At 36.7% G+C, this 27180-nt stretch overlaps 1 protein-coding gene across 3 annotated transcripts in view; it reads right to left on the bottom strand.

The window, feature by feature from the left end:
- AFG1L (AFG1 like ATPase) overlaps positions 1-27180 on the bottom strand; it is a 64016-nt gene that overhangs the window by 10269 nt on the left and 26567 nt on the right. For all 3 annotated transcript variants that reach the window (XM_084202117.1, XM_084202118.1, XM_084202119.1), the window contains exons 8-10: positions 14287-14369; positions 10792-10862; positions 10435-10535 (exon numbers count right to left, since the gene is read on the bottom strand). In XM_084202117.1, the coding sequence (XP_084058243.1) occupies positions 10435-10535; positions 10792-10862; positions 14287-14369 (255 nt within the window). The remainder of the gene's footprint in view (positions 1-10434; positions 10536-10791; positions 10863-14286; positions 14370-27180) is intronic.

Raw genomic sequence — 27180 nt, 5'->3', positions numbered from 1 at the left:
ATGTATTTCAAATGGGAAGAATGGAAGATGTAATACTTACACTGCTTTTCATATAGACAAAAGCATGATCCATAGAAGGTTACAATATGCATCTCTATCAGTCAAACAGGAATTCAATCTACCTCAGCAGTGCAAAAAGCAAGCAATTCAAGAATTCCTCTAATTAAGGGCATAAAAGCCAGAACATTTCAAGCTTTAACAAGAACTTCTGAAACATCGACACCAACACTAAGCGATAATATTCTGTGAATGTTGGCAGAAATGTGCCTTTGGAGACTCCAAAATCTTACACTCAGAAACATCTGAGTCTAGCAGCATGAGTACTTTATTAGAGTAAATTTGGTACCTCCCTGACAAGACAAGTCTAGTGAGACACAACTGAAATGCTGAGTCAGACATTCTGATAAGAGCTGAAGTCCCTTACATAGAGGAGTTCTCAAAACTCCCTGTTTTTGGAGTTTAGAGACAGTCCTGGAGGTGAAAGACAAAGCTTTTAATCTTGTTCCTAACATGACTTACTCTTGTCTTGGGAAGTCCTATAATTTCCTTCTGTCTTACTCAGTGTAAAGAGAAGGAACCACCAGCAAGTTTGCAAATGCTCTGATGACAGGTTAGAGCCCTTTTTTGTATCCCTCTGTGCTTGCTATAGGCCCAGCTTCCATGCTCCCTGTAATTGCTTCAAAGCTGGTCTAACCCACCAGCTAACTCAAATGCTCCAAATGCAAAAGACCATGATGCAGGGGCACCCTGGTAGCTTCTCAACTCACATTCTCACTGGCCTGGTGCCCCCAAACCTGACATGGGGCTGGCACAAGCACCCATGTACCACCTCTGCCGCACAGGAACAGAGACAGGGATATGGGTTCGAGGCCAGACTGTGCCATTGCCAGAGGCTTTGGCTGTACAGTCCATATACAGAAGCTCCACCAAGGAGCAAATTCCTGCTGTTCCAGCAGCCCACAGCCCTCCCCCACCTTCACAGCACTGCCTACTGTCTTCAGTCCCTTTTTCCCTCACCTTGCAGCAAGCACTCACTGGGTCCTGACTGCCAGCAACACCAGCTCAGACTACGTCACAAGACTAGAGGCACACGATTTTAGACACATAGCACTGTCCTTTGTATAACTGTCCAGGGCTGAAATTTGTTTTGTAAATCTCAACCAATCACAGAAAGTATTTCACTTTCGTTAACAGCATACATGAAAGTATTTCTTCCTCTGAAGTTGCTAATGAAGCCACAAATCTTCCTAATACTGATACATATATATGTAATCCTCTTACTAAAAGTTTAGCCTGATTAATCTCATCCTCTGAATAACATTGCAAAAATAACTTCATTTGATGTGTGTTTCTGGTACTGTCTGATCTCTTTTGTTTCATAAATTATTGATTAAAACTCAACAGCAGAACAATAAGACATTTATGTAATGACCGTCACTTACCATTTGTTACCAGTTCTTTCACATGCTGTAATATTATCTTAAAAACTCAAAAAAATAATAGAGAAGAATCTTTCTTATGGTATTATTGTTTCTGCATGTGTATATATTATAAAACTGTTGTGGGTTTTTGTCATTAGCTCTGATGCCAAGAGTCAGTATTTTACAAGCATCATACTAATGCAAAACACATTAGCCCTAACATGGTCTACACTCCTGACAAAGTGTTTACTCCACTTCAACCTGCTTGACTGAGTTCTCAACTTTATTTGTTTTTGTTTCTCTGTCTACTTAATGCATTTTCAGCTATCATCATCTCAGTTCAAGTAGGATGTTTATTATTTGGAGCTCTCTGTGTGCTGTTGTAGAGTTAATCATCTCCTGTTTCTATTATAGAGTTCATTTAATTATAGTATAAAGCATCTTTTTTTCTTTGTTGACTCATCAGTGGTCCAGTATATCACCTTTAAGAGATTGTCTGAAGAATACAGAATGTTTTACATATGATAAAGAGGACATGTCATCTCAATATGTATTTTTTGTTGTTGCTGCAAGATATTCCAGGACCAGTTCCAGCCAATCCTGAAGACTCATAATTGACAGTAACTATAATTTTGTGCAGACACTATTAACACTCCAAAACTTCCTATAGACAACACTCAGTTTAAGACCAGATAATATTTACAACTTAATCATTAAGTATAAACAAACAAACAAAAGCTCTGTTGTTTCCAAATGAACAACATGCTATCACTAGTGAGGCTCATAAAACAGAGCACTGAGAAAATGTGTCAAGATCATAACTCCAAGAAGGGAACAGAAAAGCCCAAGGCATGATATATGATGCCACAGCATGCTGAAGTTTAAATAAAAATGGGAAGAGGTAGGGCATGGCTAACTTGGTTAAAAAATTTAAAAGCTACTGATTGCAGTGCAAATCACAGAACCATAAAACAGTCTGGGTTGCAAGATCCCTTAAACATCACCTAGTTCCAACCAGGACAGCAAGAATCTAAGATCTGTATACCCTGGAGTGAAAGATATTTTCTGTACCAAGCACAGCCCCTTGCTATCTCAGGTTGTCTCACTACAGAATCCTGCTAAGAAGCAATTTTCCTCGTTCTTACAACAAAAGTTTTATAGTCACATTTTTCACAGTGGAAAGTTGTTTCATATGTTTGCTCTTCTGCTTAGGAAGATGCTTGTAATTTCCCATTCTTTTATTTATTTATTTTTTAAACAATATGCTCAAAGCTGGCTGAATACTGGAAGCATAGAAAAGGCATGTTTCTGCTCTAAAAGCTCACTGCTAAATTTCCAGTTCCAACTCCAAAATATAGCATTATCAATGAAATGGGTTCCAAAAATAGTTAAGGCTTAAAAAAATATAGGTCTATTTAAGTATTTACACTTACTGTTAAGATTTCAAAACCATAATCAAAAAAGCTTTGAAAGAGAGAGAGAAGTACATTCAAGAATTTAAGAAAAAAAAATTAAATTAAAAGGCAAACCCTTAAAACTCCAATGAGCTTCAAAAACCTTGTATTACCTGGTCTATAAGGTATAGGATCTAAACCCTTAAGGTTTATGCAGCTTTCCTTGAAAGGAGTGCTATCTAAAAATTAAGCTCTGATACACATAAAACATAAAACAGAAAGGTAGTTTGACTAACAATATAACCATATTGCAATATTTCCACCTGAAATAAGTTTCTTGAGTTTATTTTATTAAAAAATGCTCATGAATAAGGTAAGGCAAATTTTTGGAGGGTAGAGAACCTGATTAAATCCTTAAAGCAAATGTAGCTAATAAAAGACAGACTCTCAGTCTAGAGCTTAAGCTGCAAAAGCTAATCTCTTAGGGAAAAAACCAAGATAACAAACTAAGGAAAACTATGATTCTAAGGTTACTGGAAATAGTGCTTATCTACAGTACATTTATTTACACCTATACCTGACAATCCTAAAGATGACACCAAATAATACTGTGGATACATTCAGAAGCTTTTAATGAAGATAGTTCCCTCAAAATTACTCAGAACCATTAAACCACAAATGCAGCTGAGTTATGTCACCATGTAGAGCAAACATTCAGGTGACTCAAAACCAGACACTTGCATTTCTAAATCGCTTGATGCATTTGAAAATGGTGAGCTTTTTATTTTCTTTTCTTTTTTAAAAGGTTAGTTACATCTTTTCCTTTGAAGTGCAAGCTATTCAAGTTAAGAACTACATCCTCCTCCTGGTTTGTACAGTGTGCCTATTGCAATGGAACAACAGCCTAATAGAAACTGTTCACCATTTATTTGTTGTGTTAATCTACATGAAAATTCTATTTTGCCAGTTTCAGAAACCCTGAATAACTACTAAAAAATTCACAATCCAATAACCTTTTACAACATCAATACTGATACTAAATTTATTTTCAGAGTTTTAACGCTATCATATGTTTGCTAATGGTTAGTATCATGTTAAGACACTACATTGATTGGTTAGTATCATGTTAAGACACTACATTCATTGGGCAGCGAGATGAAAGAATCTATTGGATTACCTAGTGGAAAGCCTACAGGCCCATGAACCAAAGCAGCTGAGCCTCTGCGAGGAGGCTGCCGTGCCCGAGCGGCCGCAGCCGGCGCTCCCGGCAGAGGGCAGCAGCTGCTGCGCACAAGCCTGGGGAGCACCGAGAGCAGCCCGGCATCTCCCGACTCCCGCAGCTCCAGCTACATTACACACAACGTACGCCGTCGGCTGCGGTGTTCATACCAGATCAAACTGGCACTATTACCAATTTTTAAAGGAAAATTTGAAAAGGGAAGTGAAGAAAGGGAACTGGTAGAGACTGATATTTTTCTAAGGTGTGCTGAACAGTGTTCTTCATGTGTGAACACACTAAAATGGGCAAGACTTATATTTGCACAATTGTGTATATACGTATATATATATGTATATATAGGGATTTTAAAATCAAGTTAATATATACATTTTAGTTTTAAAGGCATCTGGTGATCTTCACACATTTAACTCAATTAACTGTTCTGCAAGAATCTAACACCATTGGTAGCATTTCCCTCATTATATAGATGGAGAAAATGGAAGAAATTAATCAAAGGCTCCAAAAAATGGGAGAAGTCAACATTAGCATTAAAATTAGAGAACTGTGTGTCCCTATTCTGCCTGGTGCCTGTCCCAGACTCCTGTGGCTATGTTTTATTTTGATGAAAACCAAGCAAGTCATCCTGTCTGATTACCCTGGAGAAGCACATTCACAGGGCTCCATTCTAGTATGGGTAACTACTTCATGCCCATGACAAAGACCAGAACGTACCATTCTACCACATAAACCCTGGTATGTTAGGTCTGAAAAACTGCTTCTCCTTTGCTTTAAACCAACCAAAATAGATCAGTATCCTCTCATCCAGTTTTTTGTTGGTTTTCCACATGTTCACATAGCTAGTAAAGAAAAAAAGCAAAATGTATGAATTTGATATTAACTAAGTTACCTAAAACTTGGGATTGTCCTCATCTGGGAAACCAGGATTTACAAACTGATGCACACAATCTCTTAGCAAGTCAACTGCATGTCATACGAGCATTGCACACAATATATTCTCTGCATTGCATTTTTATGAACATTAATGGACAACCAGTAATTACCAGTATCTGATGCATTATTTTAGATAGAAATAACTCTTTATACTCTTGACATGATAAAGTTTGATGCTAGTATATGAAACAAGAATGAAATATTGTAATACCAGAAAGGTATCAACTCTTAATTCCCAAGGTCTCCAGGTATTAATTAAAAAGCAGCTATTATGAAAATTCTACTTAAGCTAGAGATGTGATAAATAGTTACCAATTGCGCATTTGCTATTTTATTAGCTAACATCTCATGAAATCGTGTGATATCAAAGTGGAAAATGTTTCAGTATTTCCCCTTAAAACAGAATTTTTATTTTATTTTAAAGGAAACTTCTGTGAAAATAAAGAAGTTTTACAGGCTGTTCATATGAAATATTGTATTACCAAAATCACTATGTAAATTTCAAACACATCTCCTTAATCCTACACCAGCAAATGTAGACTTTTAGGTCTGGACCAGACTAGAAGACAGATTGTAGCAACAAAGTGAAAGCAGAGTCACTTGAATGATAAGCTATTTTGCCAATACAACAAAAGCATCTATCATTTCTCATGCTGACTCTTGCAAAACTTATTCTTTTTTTCTGGAACCCTTAAGGGTAATGGATAGCGAAAGGAATCAATTAACCAAGTTTTGAGTACAGTGTCCACTCATGCTGCAATTACTACAGACACCTACATGAGCAGCAGTATACAACAGTTTCAGAAAACTCAAAAAATACTGCTGCAACTTCAAGATAATACTGTAACTTGTAAGTACTTCCATGATGCAGACCAGATATGTCAAATTTGGAAGAAAGGTTGCTTGGTATGAGGAAAATGTCCCATACCCTTCCTGGGAAACCCCCCTCAAACCCAAGGGAGTTACAAGCCTTGGAAAAACTTAGTCTGAATTGACTGCACAGATTGATTGTAGACTAAGAAGCATTGCCTACTCCCAAAAGTATGAGGGGGATAAGAGCTGATTATTCCCTCAAGATGGACTGGGCACATTCTCCTGCTGGCTGCTGAACTTGTTCACTGCATGTGCTGGGGCAGTGAGAGCTGCCAACAGGCAGCAGGGACCCTGACTCCCTCACATCCCTACTTTCAAGCACTTCTAAAACCAGGAAAGATCATGGGGTACTTCAAGTTCCTGCATTTTAGAGATGGCTAAGCCTAAAAACTAATATGTAGCTCAAACACAAAAGCCTCCTCCTAAAATGGCATCCAGTTTTGACCCAATACAAAGAAAAGGAGGCTGTGTCTGCTTAGGTGCAAAAAAACCCAACAAAATGAAACAAACTCTCAAAAAATCCCAAAAAAACCAAAAACACACACACCAAAAAAAAAAAAAAAAAAAAAAAAACCCCAAAACAACAAACCCACAAAAAACAAAAAACAAAACAACCAACCCCAAAATATCACTTCTGATAAGAAATAAACTGCACACAGCATTCTTGTCTTCATTATTCCTTCCCCATACGCACAGTACTCTTGTATTTACAGCAAGTTTGTATTAGCATTTATGTTATATTCAAAAATCCTGGAGAAAAAAGCCTGTTACATCAGGCTTAGTATAAAAATGTGCTCATTAGAATTGCTACAAACAACTCACCTCCATCAGTATTACTTTTTATAGGTTAGTTAACTAACTTTGCAATCCATTTAACAAATACTTTCTTGAGACTGCATAATGCCACTTTCCTAATAAGAGCATCTTCAAAACTCAACCCTTCCTATAAAATCAGGGAGACTGGAGAATTCATTTCATTTCTATTCTTTAGTCATCCACTGCATGCATCCAGAATCAGCTTCTCCATTACCCTTCCTGGACAATCTCACCAACAGCCTGCAGTTCCACCATCATCATAAGCATGTGTGAGTTTTACTTGTTTGTTTTTTATTACTGACACAGAGAGCATTCTTCTAGTGACATGGAATTTCTCTTGCACTTTAAAATTTATCAAAAATAAAAAGCTAGTCAGAGATCTCAGCCTAGTTTTACAGGACTCCAATGATACAAAATGTATTTACAGGCTATTTTTAACATATGTTAACTATTTAGAGACTGAAGATTATTTCACTAAAATTAATACTTCACTCTTCTTCACCTAGAATACTTATCTTTTGCCAAACCTTTTCCTTTTTCCACATCATTATTAAAAGTTCATCCATCTCCAGCTAAGAATAAGCCAGTAACATTCAGATAATATAAAACATCAAAACTCCAATTTTATTTAAGTCTTTTATCTGACTGGACATTTTTGCCCATGACCTTTATTTTATAATTTTCTTGCACTTCACAACTAGTTACCATTCATTCTGTATTATTTGATTCTGTCTCAACAGTGACACAGGAAATACTTTAATTATCTTCCTCCTCAGAGTCCTTCTTGGGTATTTGTTGCTCTTTTTGTTGTTGTTGTTGTTTACACTTCACTTTCCAGTTAGTCACACTTCCCTTTTGCTTTTGAAAATTACTCTTCCTGAACACTCAAATATGCAACTTCCCTGTTTGGAATATCTTTTAGTTTCATTAAATGTTAGAAAATTAATATTATTCCTTACACAACACAAATTTCTAGATTAATTCATCACTGTAAGCACCAGCCAAATGACCTTGTACTGGATGTAGTACATTTTATGCTAGAAAATTATAATTTGCTGACTTCTGGCTAATTGCATTTCACCTTTTCCTGTGTTTCATCTACAGTGTAACATACAATGGTGTATTTTCTTTATATGCTTCCTATAGCCAAGTGCTGAAGGGCTCAAGGAGCAATCCACCTCATGTTCCATTTGCAACAGATCCCTACGAGTACTTTCCTTCAAGGTTTGTTAGTTAGTAGACTGATATGTACTCAAGAACCTTGTATTAATTAACTTTAAGGCAGGTACCAATACCTTCAATGTTGCACACTGTTCTCCACCTCTTTCAGCCATTCTGTCTTTAAGCAGGCTGTAAGCACCCATTCTGCATTATTATTTTATGAATTGTCCCACAAGATTTCAATAACAGCAATTATCTCTCATTTTCCCCCATTAATGAGAATTTCCCATTTATCATGCTTGTCACTACATCCTAAAACTGTTACAAAACCAACAGCAAATCTTGTTTTCAATTCTGGTACAAGTTCAATGAGCTCCTACAGCACCAACTTTTGATTTCATTTATCTACCTGGAGGTTTTGCTTAAGCTGTCAATTAAGCTTCACCCTGGTTGCAACAGGCTCCAGCAAGGAAGATTTCCTGCTCTGTATCCCTTCATACAATCTGCCTTCCCATGGGATTTTGTCCCCATGTCCTGCACAAAGAAATCTGCAGATCTGCTCCACACAAATCCAAAAAATTCCCTCCAATATTTTCTTTTGTCAATCTTGCTTTTCATTGCATCTTTTTCAGCTTTCTTTCTTTTTTTTAATAGTAACACTTATGATGCCTGTCAAACTATCTACCATTTGGCTTCACAAGAAGGAGCAAACACCTTGTTGCTATGTCCCCTACAGATTTCTGCTTTATCCCTCCACAAATCACTCCTACTATTAGCAATCTTACTGGAATATATACAAAAGACTTTATACTTCCTGTCATGTTGAATGTCTCCTCATTTTGGGTAATTTTTTGCTATAAACCACCAGTGCACTCTTCTGGATCCTCCCTGTGTCTTCTGTGACATGAGTGGGAGCAATTTCCCTCTCTGACTGTCTAAAATAGACACTGCAAGTTTAAGTTTTTCCATCAAAACGTAAAAGAATTCATGAAAAAAAGGAAGAGGGTTCCATGGCTTGACAGATGCATTTTTCTCTTTTTGAAATTTTCCTTTCAGCAGATTTTAATGGCAGCAGGTCAGGCAAACAGAGCAATGGGGCAGGCAAGGTCCTAAATGCAGCTTATATGGAGTGAAATTTTCTACCATTGCTCTAAATCATTGCAAAAGTTTACAGTAATGGAAAAAAATCACAGTGGAGGCAGCTCTGACCATTCATCTAAATTTAATAGACAATTCTGAAGTTCATGACTATATTTTTCTGCCAGTGAAGGGAGCACACTGATACACCTTACCAACATACTGATGTAATATTTATGAAGATACATCAGTGATCTGAAGAGAAAAATCAGTATAACTGAGGAAGTTGTCAAAAGAAAACCATTTACTATCTGCCATGTTGTTTTAGTTTTAAGCATGTGATTTTGCTGTAAGACACTACTATAACACACCTGCAGAAGGCATCTGATTTGAGACAGCAAGATTTCCTAAGTCCTGGTCAATCCATGTAAGAACGACTCAACCTCAAATAATTCTTGAACAGGATGAGAACCTTTAGACCACTGACATGTGAGCTAATCAGAGCACTTCTACTTAGAAGCAACTTATTATCCCATTTAAGTAAATTTACTGGACTAAAGAATTGTACTACTATTTGCTGACAGCATAGCTTCCCCATACTTTTAAGAGGGACAAGGCAGAAAAAGTCTCAAAACCTTTAGTGAAAAGCAAGCTATTCTACTCATGAGACACCTCCACTCTTACAAATGGCTTACTGGTTTTGTCTGAAACTAAAAAGCAATGGTGTAAAACCTGCAGTCTGAAACACAACCAGTGAAATTTCTCTCCAAATAGTTATCAACTCCGTAGCTGCAAGGAAGTGAAAGCAAAATGTTATCACCAAAAGACTGGTCACCACCCTGAATCAAAAGTACTATTGGCCCAGTTTAGGGTTGTGATCATTTAACAGCAACTTCAGGCATCAGTAGAGAGATCACTGAAGTGCAGTGCAACTCCTGGGGAATTGTCTTCCAACCCACTGGAGGTCAAATACAAGGAAAACTTTCAAGATTCACATATCACATGTTTAAGCAGAGAACATGCCAGTATTTAGCAAAATCTGGCATATTTTGAGAAGGCCTGGGATTAAACATTCCTTGTACACGCAGCTGAAACCAAAACATGGTTTTTTAGAGTGTTACTCTAGTGGTGCCAGGATCACTGCTCCTTTGCTTGAGTATCAAACTGAAATCCCAGATTATAAAAACAGCATTTGATTGCTATTTACATATTGAGATGTTACCACCATTCATATACCAGCAGTGATGTTAGGCCAGGCATATATTGCAGTAGGATTTTTGAAGATAATCTGTGATACACCTAAGAATGACTTTACTATATCAATAAAAAGAAAATTAGTATGGTTCTTTTGAAGAAAGGGGTTTTTCCTGTTAAATTAAAAATATTTCTGTTAATCAAGTTTTTAAAAAGCCTTTTTAGTTCAGGGCATCTTGGGAAAATAGCAAGTTTGTGTGGTTTAATTTTTTTTTTTAACTGTGAAAAGCCTGAGCATTAACTGATCTAGATTGGACTGGGTACTCACTCTGTCGCACAGCTCTTCAAACGTGAAGTCTGCAATGGTTCCACATGCTTTATTCAGCCCCAGCTCTCTGCCTTGCACTTTTAGAATCCTTGGTCTAGTTACTATGGGAACATGAACAAAGACTCAATCTTCTCTGGATAATTACTATAAAATTCATCTCTTACAGATAGGAAATGCATAGCTTCATGAATAATAGCACATGATTCAACACATAAATTAGACAAAATGCTGATACAATGACTGCCACTTGAGTGTGGCATCAACCCATATACAGCAATGGAACTTATTAATTGGTCAGTGGAGATTGGGCATTGTGTTCTAAATGTATTCTCTTTCAAGAGAAATTAACTTACGTACAATCATTTTGTTTCTGAGCCAGCTCATCAAACAACTTATCCATGACAGCCTCCACATCAGCTTCACTTGTGCTACAGTGAAAAGAATAATAGAATATGAAATTAATAACACTTGAAGCCAACATCAAACAGCTGCCTGAGCCTGCTTAGCTTTTTGCCCATAAAAAAAAGAGAACAGGATGTTATGCTCTAAATACAAACATTACATTTAGAATACACTTAAAAGTAGAGAATATTAACTCTCAGGTAGATGATTCTGCCTTATTTGCATACACTGAAAGACTTCTGTGTTTTGAGCTGTTTCCAGTAATGAGGCAATACAGGCAGAGCAGACCCATTAACACTATGTGTACACAATGAGAAAAAAGGCTTCTGGCTCTATCTTGCATGCAAAATAAGAGCAAATAGACAAGGCAAGGCAAGGCAGTCAAGCACCTAAAGAAGTATCCTTTGAAATTTCTGAGAGGGGACTTTGTGAAATTAAATGTTGAAACAGATTTTTTTTCTTCTTTTTTTTTTTTTTTTTTGGGGGGGGGGGGGGTGGTTGCTGTGTCAAGTCAACTGATTATATTGACCAAACAATTTGCAAAATTAAACTGTGAAATTAAAAATGCCACTATCATCTCTTTATTAGCAGTTTTAGCAGTTTCCCAGCCTCTCTTCCTAATACTGCTGATAGCTGAAGTAAAGTTTACATTCATCTTCTGGGCCACAAGAAAATCAGTCCAATCAGAAAACTTTTTTTTTAATCACTGAATAGGGTAGAGAGCCAATCTTTCCATGTTTTATTCTTAAAGATGAATTGTTAGATAGACAAGATTTCTAGCTGAGAATAGTAAATTAATATTACAGTAGACAACAACTTAGAACTAGGATATATAATGTTTCATTGAAGTTTGTGTAAACTCTTTTGGTGTGAAATCTTATAGATCTTGATGCACTGAAGTCACACTGCTTCACACAGTTCTAGACATACTCTTAACTGACAAATAAATATCAGCTTGTTGAACACATACTCTCCGGCTCATTAGGCCTTAAGCACCTTAAAAATGTTAAGAGCAGAACAGAAGTAACTACTTTTTAGCTAAAGCTTAATGATGACAAACCTTGTAGATACAAAGAATTTGGGAAAAAAATTTAAAACTGAGGAACTTATACAAGTGCCATTTTGAAGACGTGAAAAACCTTTTCTGACTAGGAGGTTACATAAAATTCTAGAAGTTTCTCTCAACATTGATACTGGTGTGATGCATTCCTCTGACAAAACGATAAAGAACAGACAACACCAGATAAAAAAAGGCCATAAAAGGGGGTAAAGAGTTTGTGCATGTGTGTATAAATATATATGTGTGTATAAATATATATGTTGAATATATATATATACACCATATATCTGTATCTATCTCAGAGAGTATATGCATGCATATCAGTAAGAGAAATTTCAACTGAAAGGCTACCAGAAGAAACAGGTGAATATGATGCTAAGGTGGATATTTGTTCCTAATTACCAAGAAAGTTTGTTTTGAAAATAGACACCTGACACTGAGATCAATGAAGTTGCTTTGATCAGGCACCTTGTAATGGTGTTGCACTGACTGCTCTCAGAAGAGTATGAAACAGGTTTAAGTAACCCTCAGTTACATGTTTTAAATGAAGACAGGACTACACAACATATGAAGCATCAAGAGGATTCTTTAAAAAAAAAGTGACAATGACACTATAGCCATTAATAGAAGAACACATCCATGTTGAACAAGAACATTTTCTTTGGGGGACAAGACTGCTAATTAAATTTTAGAAATCTGTAGCAAAATACTGTACGCAGTACCTAATTTTAAAACAAACCAAACAAAAGGAATCCCCGCATACTAAGCTAGTTCTACAAGGTTAAAGCTCCAATGAACCAGTTTGAATAGAAGAATTAATAAGATTCCCTCAGAAAAAGAAAGGATAAAGAAATAAGTACCTAATTCCATTGGCAGCTATTGGGGGGGGGGTTTAATAATTTTTCACCCCACTGCTTCCTAATGATTCACACATCAAGTTCTGAAGGCAACCAACATCTATCCAGAAAGAGAACTTAAGACAGAATTATTGCCCATCTCTGCCATTCACTTGAACAGAAGTTTTACAGCAGAACACAATGAGATATTTTGGCTGGGCACTACTCCTGCAACTTGTTTATATTGCTTCTTCTCTGAGAGCTGACACCAAAGGCACCATGTTTGGCCTATTACCTGCTAGAAACCACAAACATCCTTTTCCCTTCTTCAGAGTATGGACGCTGAGAAAACAATGTGGCAGGTGCCCTCCTCAGTGTCCACCAGAAAGTCACAGAGTGCAGCAGGCCCAGGGAGCAGCGCCACAGGCAGAGACAGCAATGCTCAGAAGGAGGGTCATGATGAGCACAGGTATCAGTGGTGGCTTCAGAAAGAACTTCTGAGCAGGCGCAACAAAGCACTGAGCAAGTGCAGCCAGGCAAAAATACAGGACAAGAGCTACTTTTCTCAAGTACATAAGAGCCACAGTTTAAGGATACAGAACTTGCACTGGACCTGTTTTCCATATATGAAATTCTGTCACTTCCTTTCAAAAGCAGGAAAAGTTACCAGTTGTAGTTCTACCAAGCAGTATTCCTCCCTCCAGACAAACAGCTACATCTAACTTCATTAAAAAGTAGCATGGGCATACATGGTTTCAAACACCCATCACAGTGATGAAAATACCCCACCTTTCTGGAAACATGCTTTTTAAATCAGTATTTTAAAGAAACAACTGTTATAAATCTAATATTAAGTGATTGTAGTCTGCTTTGTTCAGGTTGTCACTGAGTAAATAATATGACAAGAGAAAATACAAGACAGAAAAATGTTTGCATTGCAATGGTTTCAAAGTATTAAAGAGGATGCTCCTATTAGGCAGATTTATGCTGCAAGCAGAAACACATCTGCGAATATATTTTAAAATATATTTATTTGCAAATATAATGTGCTAAAGAAATTTTGTCATGATGAACAGAAACAATATGTCAAAACAGAAGGGTGTTGGGTTTTTTAATCCACAGCATTGGAAACACCCAAAATTAAATAAATCCTTGTCATTGGATTTCTATAAATACTTAATTACTTAAATACAATAAGGATGTTATTCTATTATAAGAGAATTGTACAGTCTCTTACAAGAGGATATTCATCACTTTCTAACCATCTGTCACTTCAGTTCTCCAAACACCACACCTCCCCAAAAAATCTAATTAGTTTTTATTCAGTCACACATTATAAATGATGCTAGTGTGGTTACCAAAAATGTAGTTTAATGAAGTTAATATCAAGGCATAATGGAAGGCGGTTTGCTGAACAAAATGGACCAGAAGGCAAAGAAAGGAAAAGTCACACCCTGCTAATTCTACTATACATTTTTCTTTTCCCACTGAATAGGAAATTATTGGCTAATAGAAAGAAGAAGGAAGCTAATACAATATCATAGATAAACTTACAGGTAGTAAAGTTTTCCAGCAGCTGGAAGCACTCGTTTCCTGTAGTCTATTCCAGAATCAAGCTGGACTGTGCTGCAGTATTTCTACAGAGACAAAAAAAAAAAAAGAAAAATAGCTTTCCTCGAGCCAAAGCTGTATTTACTGTTGTCTGTGATACAGAGAAGACACACTGCTGTGATAAACCATCAGCATGAATATCATCTGCAAAACTGAAATTCAAGATCTAAAAGCTGAAATCTCATTTGCAATTATCGAAGCAAAGAAATAAGCTTAAAAATCACTCACATATGCAAAACAAAAAGGCCTATCACAAGTCCATCAACTAAAAAATTAATATAGATTAGAAGCACATGGGATGAAATGAGGGTGGATATTACTCATTCTCTCTAGGCGCTGCTTTGTTGCAAAAATTACTTTCACATTAAAATATATACCTTTTGAAATACAAAATTAGAAGCACTAGAAGTTTAATGGAACACAAACAAATTCTGGCAAGAAGTGAAACTACTTCTATTTTATAAGCTAAAAATAATCTTATCTTTTCCTTTTACTAAGAGAAGTAAAGATTTTTGATCTTGATATAAAGATCAAATATATGAACCACAAGAAGTTTTGCTGCAAAATGGATGAGGGGGAATAAATAAAGCTCTGTATCTAAAAGATTTTATTTCATTTTTGCAATGTCTGAATTAACTCAGAAAAGGATCGTTTTTGCTCTCCTTTAAACAACCTGTAGGATTCTAAGTGTGATACAGATGTACCTGAGCAGTTACAATAATTGCTTCTGTTAAAAACCGTAAACCTAGCTGTACTAAAGTGTGCTTTTATTGATTCAAGGCCTGAGGCTGAGAGCAAGATTCTCACTACTATCAGTAAGATTAAGATTTTACCCCCACCCCAACAAAGGGAATAGCTCTGCTTATCTGTTATTACTACTTTCAACACACACAACTTCTGGGTGTTATATACAGCAAGAAGCAAAAGAAGCTATAGAAGAAAGAGAGGAACGTTTTAGTATTTTAGAAAATATTGCTGTATCATATTTTAATTTAAGCAATAAAACTTTTTTTTTAATGTAATTCAACACCAGTAAAATTCTTCCATTTGCTAGAATCCACTAAATTAGTCTGCTTCTTCACTGCACCGTGAACTATTGGTTTATCTTTAATATTCTTGTTAAGCATTTCATATTCTGCATGTTCGACTTTTTCAAGGCCTCCTTGAGGCCAATCAAATAACAAAATTGGAAATGTCAAACCTCAGTCACAGCAACTACATTGCAGGAAAAATATTTAGAAGAACTACCATCAGTGATTTAAGGAACAATGGTGCTTTTGAACAAATGCATTGCATAGGACACAGATCACAAATATCTGCAGGAATTACTGTGATGACTCATTGCACTAATTTTTTGCCCTTGGCTATTAGTGAAGGCTCTATACTTACTTTTAACCTCCAACTTCTCTGCAAAGAGATACAGCTGAAGAAAGAAGGTAAAACAAAAATCATCCTGAAAACAGAGAATCCCAGGAAAATCCATGTATCTTTAATTCCAGTAAGTGAAAAAGCCATGCTAATCAAATCATTATCATGGACTAAAGCTACTGCAAACACAATAGCATTGGTGCTACAATATTATTATAATCTATTCCCTTTCTTTTCATGAGAGCTCACAAAGAAAGAGAATAACAGAGCAGAAGAAAAAAGTTCCAGAGGCATGTAATAAATAATATGCACGGGGGAGAGAGGATGTTTAAGCTTTTCTTCAGCATCCGTCTGGCAGCCAAGGCCAGAAGGAAGATTACTGAAATTTCACAGCAAAGCTAGTTCACTTAGCTTTTCCTTGCCAGCATCTTTCCACCTAGTGGTTTATTTTTCCAAAGTAGTAGATCAACTTAAGTACTATTTTCTTCATGTTAGTAGGGGAAAACCCCCGCAGATTACTACTACAGCTTTGAGGACTATGAGATTACTTAGATTAACTTTAGATACTTGAAATTTAGTAATGCTGTTAATCAATATGGCTTGTTTTTCCTGGAAACAAGAGATCAGAATTTTACATGAATTCAGCCTCATCTCTTTGGCCTTCAAGTCAAATTTATAAACTACTGCTCCCTCAGGGTGTTGTGTTGCACATAGTGGAAAGTGAACATAGACCCACATATACTTGAGAGTATTTCACGGTTATGGTAGGGCTGACAGAACGAAAGCACAGCTGAACACTGTAGCTGGTGTAAATTTGTTTCCTGATATTTACAGTGGTGCTGGAGGCTCAGCTGCTAGTGACAAGCAGGCGTCCTGTCCACTCAGAGACAGACTTGTTCTGGGCTATGTTATGCAGGTCTGTGCAGCTTGGTGAAACAGAAATGGGTGCCCAGTGCTACATTGCTTTAGTCCACTTGTGTTCCACTTACAAATTTGTCACTCCTTCCATGCACTGACAGCTTTTATGACTCCATGACATAACACTGAATGAGTTTCGGAGGTAAGAACCATGAAACTGAAGATGTAAATATCACCAATACAGCTAAAGAGAAGATGCCTTTTTCCTTCCTTCTCTTTTCTCTGTCTTTGAGGTAATTAGTATTATCACTCTTCAGGAAAAAACACTATCATTAGTGACTCCAGTTAAAAAAACTTGCGTGTTCAAAAAATTATTTATGTTTTTGGACCCCTTTTAAGATACAAACATTGCCTAACAGATATTTCCTTCCCTATAAGCTTTGTTTGTATGTCTGTAATGATGTACTATTTTGATTCTGATACTACATGACGTAGTTTATTTCAAAAAAACCTGTTAGATGTAAGACCTCTCAGCCAAAAATGCAACAGCAGGATGCAGTTCAGAGACCCATAAAATACAGTTAATATAGTCCTAGAGATTTTTTGCTTCCGTAGGAGGTGAAAGTCAACTGAACCAAATGTAAACAAAATGAAAAAAAAAAAGAATTCTGATGTTCAGCCATTTTCTGTAACACACAGTGTAAGCATAAAAGCAGAGGACAGCTAACAGGAACCGAGAAACACTTCGTCCTTTTGAAAATATTTGGCACTTTACTCCTGGGAAGTTCCTAACTAATTGACATGTTTGGTCTCTCCAGACTGATGGTCAGTTCAGGAAAGTACTCTGGCCATTTAGAGATCATATTCTAAATACAAATAAAAGAGCCACGGGAACTTCCTAACCCTTCTACAGGTTCAGGTGTCTATCCATACTCATTGCTAATTATTTTCACTGAGACACTGCAAAGCTTACCCACACCTATAGTGTTAAGATACTCTATGAATATACATAAAATGAATGGCTCCTGCCATTCAACTCAAACATCATCATCTGGATCACAACATGCTCTCAGAAAACAGCCCTTTAAGACAGGATTCCTGCAGTTAGATTATAAGCGGCCTTTGCAGGGTAGGAACAAACTTTCCTTATGTGAATATATGACAAGTACAGATCCATAGGTGCTAATGGAAAATAACATAACAAAAAACCACCCAAACCACCAAACAGAAGTGGGAAATGTTATTTACACAAGCTGAGCTCAGCACAGTAGAGGAGAGAAAAGGTGGGACAGCAGCAGCAGTGAACCGAAGGGCAGTAGTAGGAGGATTGCTCGCACTGTCAGGCAGTAACACTGCCATCTCTTCTCCGAGTTAAGAATGCACCCTTGGAGATAGTTCTAAAGGGAGATGCAACACATGGTCACCTTTGCTCACTCAGAAAGGTCACAGAGAAGTTATGTGCTGAGTAGAGATCCAAAGGTTTTCTTTTTGGGGTTTCCTTCATCAACAAGGCTACCCACCATGGTTCTTTGTTTCTGCACACATAAACATTCACTTATCTGTTTTGCAGGAAGGCAGAAGGAAAAATATTCATATTTATTTTTTTTTTTTTAGGATACATGCTTTAAATGTTAAAAAGGCAGGATATAATCAGAATATATAACAAAAGAAAATAAAGCACACCAAAATAATGTAAATGTCCAAGCTAAACACTTAAAATACTAGATTTGGAAAAAAGAAAACCAGATGCATGGTTGCATGGTATGGAAAAACAAACCCTGCTCACAAGTGTAACACTCTGAACATCAGACAGTTGCCTATGTGAGTATCACCATGCATCTTTTCTACCCTTCACAGGTATCAGCAACATTATTCTCCTGCATCATGGCACTAAAAAAAATCGCTATTATAATTTAAAGATCCTGGAAGTTTGGAGAGAGGTGAAAAGATCGGCTTGTCTACTTTTTACCATTCAGCTTCTTACAGCATGGGGAAAATCCCTACTAAGATTACACATAGAGGTTCTACTTTCTCCATCTTTGGACTTCCTCATCCAGCATGGGACTGATTAAACCTAAGGATGTGATTGCATTCTCACACTCATTAATCACCATGGAATCCTAATCAACAGCCAGAGAACTAACTGGAGTGCTCAGGTTGTTAGCACTTAATTGTCTAACCCATAACTATAACAATTAGTTTCCATTTCTTAAGATGGACTTCTAAATTTTCAAATTTTATTTTGGGTTAAAGTCCTTTTGAAATACATACTTAATATTGAAACTACAGTCAGTCTAGTGGAACCATCCTCAGTTTCCAACACATTTTCTATTCTACTGAGATATTTAAAGCCTGACTTACCCTATTCAATTCAAATGCATAAAATTAATTAGTTATACAATTTATTTTGAAGTCATTTATGTATTTATGTATACAAAGAGCAAATACAATTACAGAATTGAAAATGCAATTAGTAAGTTAAAAATGCAGTGTAAGCATGGACTCATTCCCACTGAGTGGCTCAAAAACTTTTTATTTCAGAAAGGAAAAAAAAGGTAAAGCCTCATGGCTCAACTCAAGACACTTAAAACAACCACCTTTAGACAGAACAGATAAAATTAGACTGTCAATAGACCTATTCTAGAAAGTTATTAAATACAGACTAACAAATACTTTTTTTTTCCAGTAAGCATCTCTGATATTCCTTTATTGCTGCAATCAAGAATGGTAGCTATTAAAATGTTTAACTGCTCAAGAAATGAAAGCACATGACAGGATTGATTATTATGAAGAAAAAAACTTCAGAAGATTTCAAAAAGTAATCCAGGTCAGCTGGATAACCTGCAAGTTCTCAAGACATCTGTCGTCACACATGTCCCCCGTGTGTCACAAAGAGCTCTGAAATGCTATAGATGGCCTTGCGGTCCACAGCAAACACCGCACTAAGCACCATGTGCCCTCTGAGCTCACTCACTGTGATCAGCTTGTAACACTTGATAATGCAGGTGAGTAGATACTTCTTAACCTTGAAGATCACCCTAAGTTAACCCAATTATCATTCTCTGCTCTGAATTTTAATGGTGTTAAAATAAAAAACCAACATATAAATCATCCTCTTAGACTACAAGATTAGACAAACTAATCACCCCACAATTCTAATCAGCAGCCAAAGAACTAACTGGAGTGCTCAGATTAGCACTTAGCTGTCAAACCCACCCATCTGAGGACCTCCAGAGAAGGTGCAGGGGAACAGAAACAAGAGTGCTTCAGTTTAGGAGGATCGTCACCTTAATTCCCACACGTGCTGAGTTTCCACAGCCTTTCACGCCTGGGTCAAAACAGACGCTTGGAAAATGCAGTGCAGCACTGCAGTATCAAATGCTCATTTTCCATATGAGCAAGGAAGAGTACTACCCCCAAGCAGGCAAAGCTGCACAATTCCTACTCTTGGCCTCTGAACAAGCCCATCACAACACCTACTATTAGTAACCATGCCTATCTAAGAAGTGCAACTTCCAGCCACTCTTTTCTGAGGAAAAGGAATCACAATTTTCACACAGATCTCACCCTCCTTTTCAAATGCATTCTCTGATTTGGTCTCCATTTACAATACAGCATCACTAATACTCCTTTCCTCCAGCAAACCAGAAAATAATTCGATTGTTCATTTGCAACCATTCTTTTCATACATTTACATTCAGCCTAAGGTGATCTTCCACATCTCTTCTGTTAGCTGGTGATGAGAGTCACCAGCTGACAGAGAAAGAGTTCCTCAGGTAAACAATGCTCACTAGACTTAACCTTTTTTATTTTTCATTATTTGACTCCATAGAGTCTTAAATTATCGACTAGAGTATTATTTCTTCTTTCTTAATATTATTCCTTAAGCAATTTAAAGAAAAGGCTTCTCCATCCAAAGGATACCATTACAACTGGCATTTTCTGTAACTATGGTAGAACAAGAACCATCTTAAGCAAAAATGTAGTATGTAACAAAAAAAAATATTTCTGATATACAAAGCATACCCACAGGTTTTTAACTCAGTGTACTTTCAAAGTCACCCGCATGTGAAATTTCAGAACGTAAAATTTCAGAATTTGAATCTGGTCGAGCTCATTAGCTGGTCTGTCCACAGCCTTCTGAGAGAAGTGCAAAAGGGTATGTGCAGTTTCCTTGCTGGTGCAGCTCTACAAGGAGATCAACCAGACTGTTAGACAGGAGCATGCATATTACAGGTGAGGCACCTTCAAAGGGCTGCTTCTTTTCTCCTTTTGCCTTACTTGAAAACAAAAAAGGAACAAAAAAAAAAAAAAAAGTAAATTCATTAAGTTTATAGCACTCCTAACTTTCTGCTCCACTAATCCTTGGGATTGATATATACTCAGGGAGAGGAGCAGAAGAAAGGGAAACACCAGGTATTTGGTGGCGCAGAAAACTTGGTCCAAGCATTGTTGGATGTACATACAGTTTTTGTCTCATTCTTCAGGTGTTGTTGAAACAGCAGACTTTAAAGAAAATGTCAATGAATCCTCATAAGCACTATACATGACCTCTGGGGTAATTAGCAATCATTCAAAAGCAACAAGACTAAAGTGTTCTATTCTTTATTACTGTCAGCTCTTTTCTTGATCAGCATTTTAATAAAGATGGTTCATTGCAAAGACAGTTTCATGAATCAGTCATAATTACATTCTGACATGCAGTGAATAGTAAAGCAAAACTAAGTATCACTTCATCAACCTTTCTAACCTTTGTGCAAGTATTAACTGTAAATAATTTTTACACAATCTTACAACAGAAAATCTGCATATTTCTTAGCTTTGTACATACTCTACCCTAACTGAATTTCTTGTGACCTATACCTGAAAAAAAACCCCAACATTACAATCAGGAATAATTACTTATCTGGCATGGTATTCAGGTACTGCCTTTCACAGACCAAATTAACTTCGAGCAGAAAAGGCTATTTGCTCGACAAAATTGTGCAATGCTTTACAGGGTTAACTAAAGGTTTTTTAACAGTATTTTCCCCTATATTCTTCTGCAATAATGAAATATGGGAAATGGCTGCAATAGCCTCAGATACTTCATGTTTATCCCAATTGCAAACACTGTACCAAAACTAAACAAAAAACCCCAAAGAACCACATGAACAAATTTTGAGGAAAACTTTCTAAATGTCATCCAAGAATTCTGTACAATATTAGGGAAACATATCACTCTCAAGTGGATTTGGGATAACAAACATTTTGCTTCCAAATTATTTTTCAGTGGACTTAAAGCAAAAACATCTGAGAAAATAAATATTGCCAAATATAACTTTTGCAATCAATCTTTTTTCTTACACTTGTGACAATAACATTTAAACTTTAAACTGAAGAGTTTAGCAGAGATAAACGGAGAGGCAAAATTCATTCACTGAAAGTTGCACAAGTTTACATTACAGCCTTCAAAACTTTAACAACTAAGAAACCCCACCATTCTTGCTACCACAAGGAACATATGATCTATTGTACAACTTTTCAATAACTTATTTTAATGTCTAGCTACAAATCAGCTACCCCCTAAGAAGAGGAAAAATAGACAATTAACTTGTAAAATAATGGTGCATGAATAAAAAGAGAGACTCTTAAAATGTACTGTTCTGTGAATAGTATTTCAGATATTCAGACAAAAGTGAAAGAATTCAGGAGGTACAGATGTGGCTGTGCCAGCTCAGAGACAAGTAGCCTCTCCTTTTTCCAGTCGGGGAACAGAAGAATGGCAGAGTAAACTTCCATGCACTAAGAATTACACAGAGCAGTGCTCCCCATTTCCCATCACTTCGGAAAAAAATCTTCCTTGCAGAATAAGAACAAACACAAAAGGAAAAAAAACCACCTGCAAATCACAAATCACTGCCTAACACCCAGTTTTGCTAAAGGACCAGTAATGACTGTAACTTTCAATCTCCTAATAAGCAAGCTGTGGCGTTCTGTGAGAAACAAATGCCAAGAGTTCACGCTGAATTTATAACATGATGTTTCATAAGCTAAGGGTCAAATTCATCCCAATACATGTACTTCACTAGAACTATACCCTGGACGAAGTTATTTGTCTAGATTTCTTTTATGCTGTTGTTTTTCTTTTTAACATTTGATTTGTATTTCTTTTCCCCAGTATTAGCCTTTGCTCCTGCCAGAACTGTTGGCAGGCAGGAAAAAAAAAGGAAAGAAAAAAAAAAAAGTAGTCATGATTTACGAAACTGAATTTCCCAGAATTATAATTTTAAAAAAAGCGATTAAGATCTAAACAAAGGCTAAAGATGGCTTACGCTTAGCTCTGATGAGGTCCACTACCTCATTACCCACAACTGAAAACTTCTGATGCATTTTGTTTCAAGGGAATCCAAAAGTCCTTGCTGTAAAGCAGGCTGGGGGGTGCAGGGTCCATTCACTCTTTCTGTATCACAACCATTATGTAAGAAGTATAAAACACTGCCTTTATGCTGCCAAACCACAATGACTCTTCTTACATCAAAGGGGTTTTGCCACTAGGGTTTTTTTTTCCTCTGAAATTTATTCAAGGCAAGGGCAGGGAGACAACAATTCATACACGCTAATTACACCTAATTATCTATTCCTTTTTTTTCCTCCTTTCCACCAGCTTCAGCCAGTGTTATTTGCTATCTGGGTTTCTCACAACCTCCCCTTGCCCTGTCCATCCAACTCAACAGCAAAGTCTTTGAAGAAAACAGTTGTGGCTTCTTAGAATTTTAACAATATAAGGTTCAACTCAAATTAAATTATTCTATTATTAGTTTTGACACATTTATGTGTTAAATATGAAGGCCTCTTGGTTAATTTGGCAAATTCCTCACATCTCTTCACAACTAGAATTGCTGGTAACACCCTCTCATGTAGGAGCTTCTCCTCATGCTTTCTTTTCATGATCTAAATGAAATGTTTATTGGATTAAAGTTCTTCTCTGCAGACCTCCATGGTGGCCTGTGACAAAGAGCTTAAAAGCTTTATTAATTGGCTCGGGCTTTTCAGGGGGAGGCAGGACCTCATTTCACATTACATCACAAGCAAACAGAACTGCCACGTGTAATTAGACTAATTTACCCTGATACAGCAGGAATCAACTATTCCATATCTATGATATGCTTTCATTTACTCATTTTAATCAAGGAGCAAACAAACCAAGCAAGAGCTCAGGAAATCCTAACAATTTAAGAAAGGGAGAAGGCAGGAAGCCTGGCACAGTTACAGTAGCAACTATTTAACCCTAAAATAAAGTTTTGATCTGCATCTAAATAATCTGTCTAGGAGGAAGTGCCTGAAACAGATATAAAAGGTGAACAAATTGAAGAGTTCATCCCTTGAGAACACAGTAAAGAAATAGATACATTTATAAAATATTGTAACAGTTACATGCTCTGAACTACAGAATTCAAATAACCCGGGTGTTTAAATTTAACACACACACAGAGGCTTAGAAGGCTGAATGCAGAAGGGATTGGTAGCTTCTAATCTGACACCTTGCTTTCTATATACAACATTTTATTACTTGATAGTCTCACAAATTTATCAAATTAAGATTTCCCAGAATTTATACTGAGGTTCAAAAATACTTGCAGCACAAAATACATGTAATCATGCTGTATTTCCTATTTTTATTTTTTCTATGTTTAATTAGGTACCCTTCACAAAAGATGAGCACTTCTATTACTTGCACAGAGAGAGAACAAGAACAAATGCTCCTTCTACTTAGGAGTTTGCTTGGTTACATACTAAGAAGGGAAACAAAAGGCCCAACATCTTCAGTAATGAAAAAGTCAATTGATAGGCGAAGCCATCACAATATCAAAGGCCTAATCCCTGCAATTCTGACTCAGGTGACAGTTCACAGGGGTCAGAGTGGCTGACACTGACCTCAAAAGCAGGTTTTAACTATTCAACATACTGAAAGCTGCTGGGCTATCACACCATTAGACTGGAACAAACTGACAAATCAATTTCATCAAGGAGATGACTTTTTTGGGAGAGGGGGGAGGAGAGAGACAGATCCTCCACTCAACAAATCCCTGCATTTCTCACACAGGTGGTTGGACAAAAGCTGACTGCACCATCAAAGACATTTTATATCTACCAAATGCCTTTGTACAAAACTAACTCCCACAATTTCCTTAGAGGCAGCTCTAAATGTTTTTAAAACAAGTATTTTTCACATTCTCATACTAAGCTATTGAAAACTGAAAATGCTTTTCAATTCCTCAGTTTCTTGCTTTGTAGGAAAGGGTGCACTTTAATTAAAACCACAGCCAGCAACATTCTAAATAAATAATCATTAACTGATTTCAAGAAAGACAGGGAAATGCAGCGTATAAATAATGCATTGCTTTCTGTTTGAGAGGAGTGTACAATGCTTACTTACGGTTAAAAGTAATTTTAACCAGTTTTCAAATAAATAATTATTTGATCCCTAATAGCAGAAGAAAAAAAAAGAAGGGGAAAAAAAAGACACTGAAAGTAATTTCATGTCCTACTAACAACAGATTCCTAGCTGATTCTTCCCCTTTACTCAAAGCAAAATGCAGGTAGCCAAAGCCAAAGATTTTTTTCTAAAATTGGGCCTTTTAAAGTTATACTCAGACTATGAAGGGCCCTAAAACTTTTTGACTTTTAGTTAAAATTTAATGGAGTGCAAGTCTATTGCATGAAGAAAACCTGACAAAACACTGAGGTTACATACTTGGTACTTCAACACAGCTTGAGATTTTGAAGCTTCATGCTACACTTCCAGGAAACCTTTGGAATCACAGGAACTGCTCACTCAAGTTACACACTCGACACAACAAATTATTTGAGGAGCTTTCCTTCCTGATTTTCAGAGAATTAAACATTGAACTAGCCTCTGAATTAGTTAGGATTTCAGAACAGTTAAGGGTTGATGTAAAAGTCTTCATTATATGTCTGCCAAAATTAAAATGTTCCCAAATTTACTGCCAAAACAGTAAATTAAAGCATGCTTTTTTTCCCTTTTTTTTTCCAAGAGCCTCCCATAATATCTTACATTAAGTTTTTAAAGATTAGCACAATGCTGATCTACTTGGGGGCAGGAAGGCTCTGCAGAGGGATCTGGACAGGCTGAATCCACGGGCCAAGGCCAGTGGTGTGAGCTTCAACAAGGCCAAGTACTGGGTCCTGCACTTGGCTCCCAACAACCCCAGGCAGTGCTACAGGCTGGGGACAGAATGGCTGGAAAGCTCCACAGCAAAAAAGGATCTGGGATTTAAATTTCTTCATCAAAAGGGTTTGTCAAGCATCAGAACCGACTGCTCAAGGAAGGGAGACACCATCCCCGGAGGAAAGACATGCAGATGTGGCACCTGGGGACGTGGTTTTAGTAATGGACTTGGCAGCGATGGGTTAACAGTTGGACTCAATAGTCTTCAAGGTATTTTCCAATCTTAACAATTTTGTGATTCCAAGATACACAGCTGTATTTGTAAATCAGCTTTAAAACATTTAGAAACTTTGTATATTTCTTTTAGGTTGAGAGTAACAATTTTAGAGTATTTCCGCTCTCTGCATTTGAACAAAGTAACTGTGAGCAATCAATGGTTTTCTCAAAAACTGTCTTTAAAAAAAAAAATCACATAGGAATTCCACACACTTTAAAATGCTCAGCAAGAGATCCTTTGAGATTAAAAGCTCAATCGGAAGAGACTGAATCGAATGACAATTATAGAATTAGAAGATTTTTCTTCCTAATACTTCTTTTCTCTGTAAAGCTCTATCTTTGTAAAATTTCATGGATTGAAGAAGCACTCTTATCTGTTGCAGAAACTAAACTCTTTCATAAGGAATACAGTGTCCCAAAGAATCATAGCCACAACAATGAACTGATGAATTCAGAGTTTTCCCCTGTTTATAAAGCTTTGAGTCAGAAGATTAAAGAATCACTGAAAAAACACATCTCAAACTATTTAATATTTCAAAAGAAGAGAACACTGGAATAAGATCAGAATTGAACTGGGAGCACACAGAGGGAAAAAAAAACTGCCAGTGGTGTTACTGACCTGCCCAGATCTGGGGCTTTTATGTGGCTACCAGTTGTAGGACCTGAAGTTTTCATGCGGCTCTAAAAATTTGAACTTTTCAGTTGCAACCTTACAAAACAATCACTTGTCCCAGTAATCTACCACCTAGAAAGATAATTGTATCCTCTAGAGTGCTATTTCACCCTTTTGCTTATTCCACAGAAACAGGTTTACAGTTATCTTTGTAAGAAATAGAACTCAAACACAGATACTGGAATTACACAGACTGTAGAAAATAAAAACAAAATTGAGGATGAACATGGGTAACTCTAGATCTGGGGAAGAAACCATTACTTTTGATCATTTGTAGACAAGAAAAGATATTTGTGTAACAGTTACCCAGGTATCTAGAAAGTATGTGTTCCACTGACAAGAATGAAAAGAGCCTGAAATCTATTTCAAGTGAAGCATCTCTTCACAGATATATACTGCCAATAGTTTCCATTCATTCCAACTTCCCAAGAACATTTAAAGGAATTTGAAACTCCTGTGCTGAACTTGAACTACTTCTAGTGCTCAAGTC

Source organism: Fringilla coelebs, assembly GCF_963513975.1.
Source record: "Fringilla coelebs genome assembly, chromosome: 3".
NCBI lineage: Eukaryota > Metazoa > Chordata > Aves > Passeriformes > Fringillidae > Fringilla > Fringilla coelebs.
Note: the sequence above shows the minus strand (reverse complement) of the source record. Positions and strands in the feature narration are given on the sequence as shown.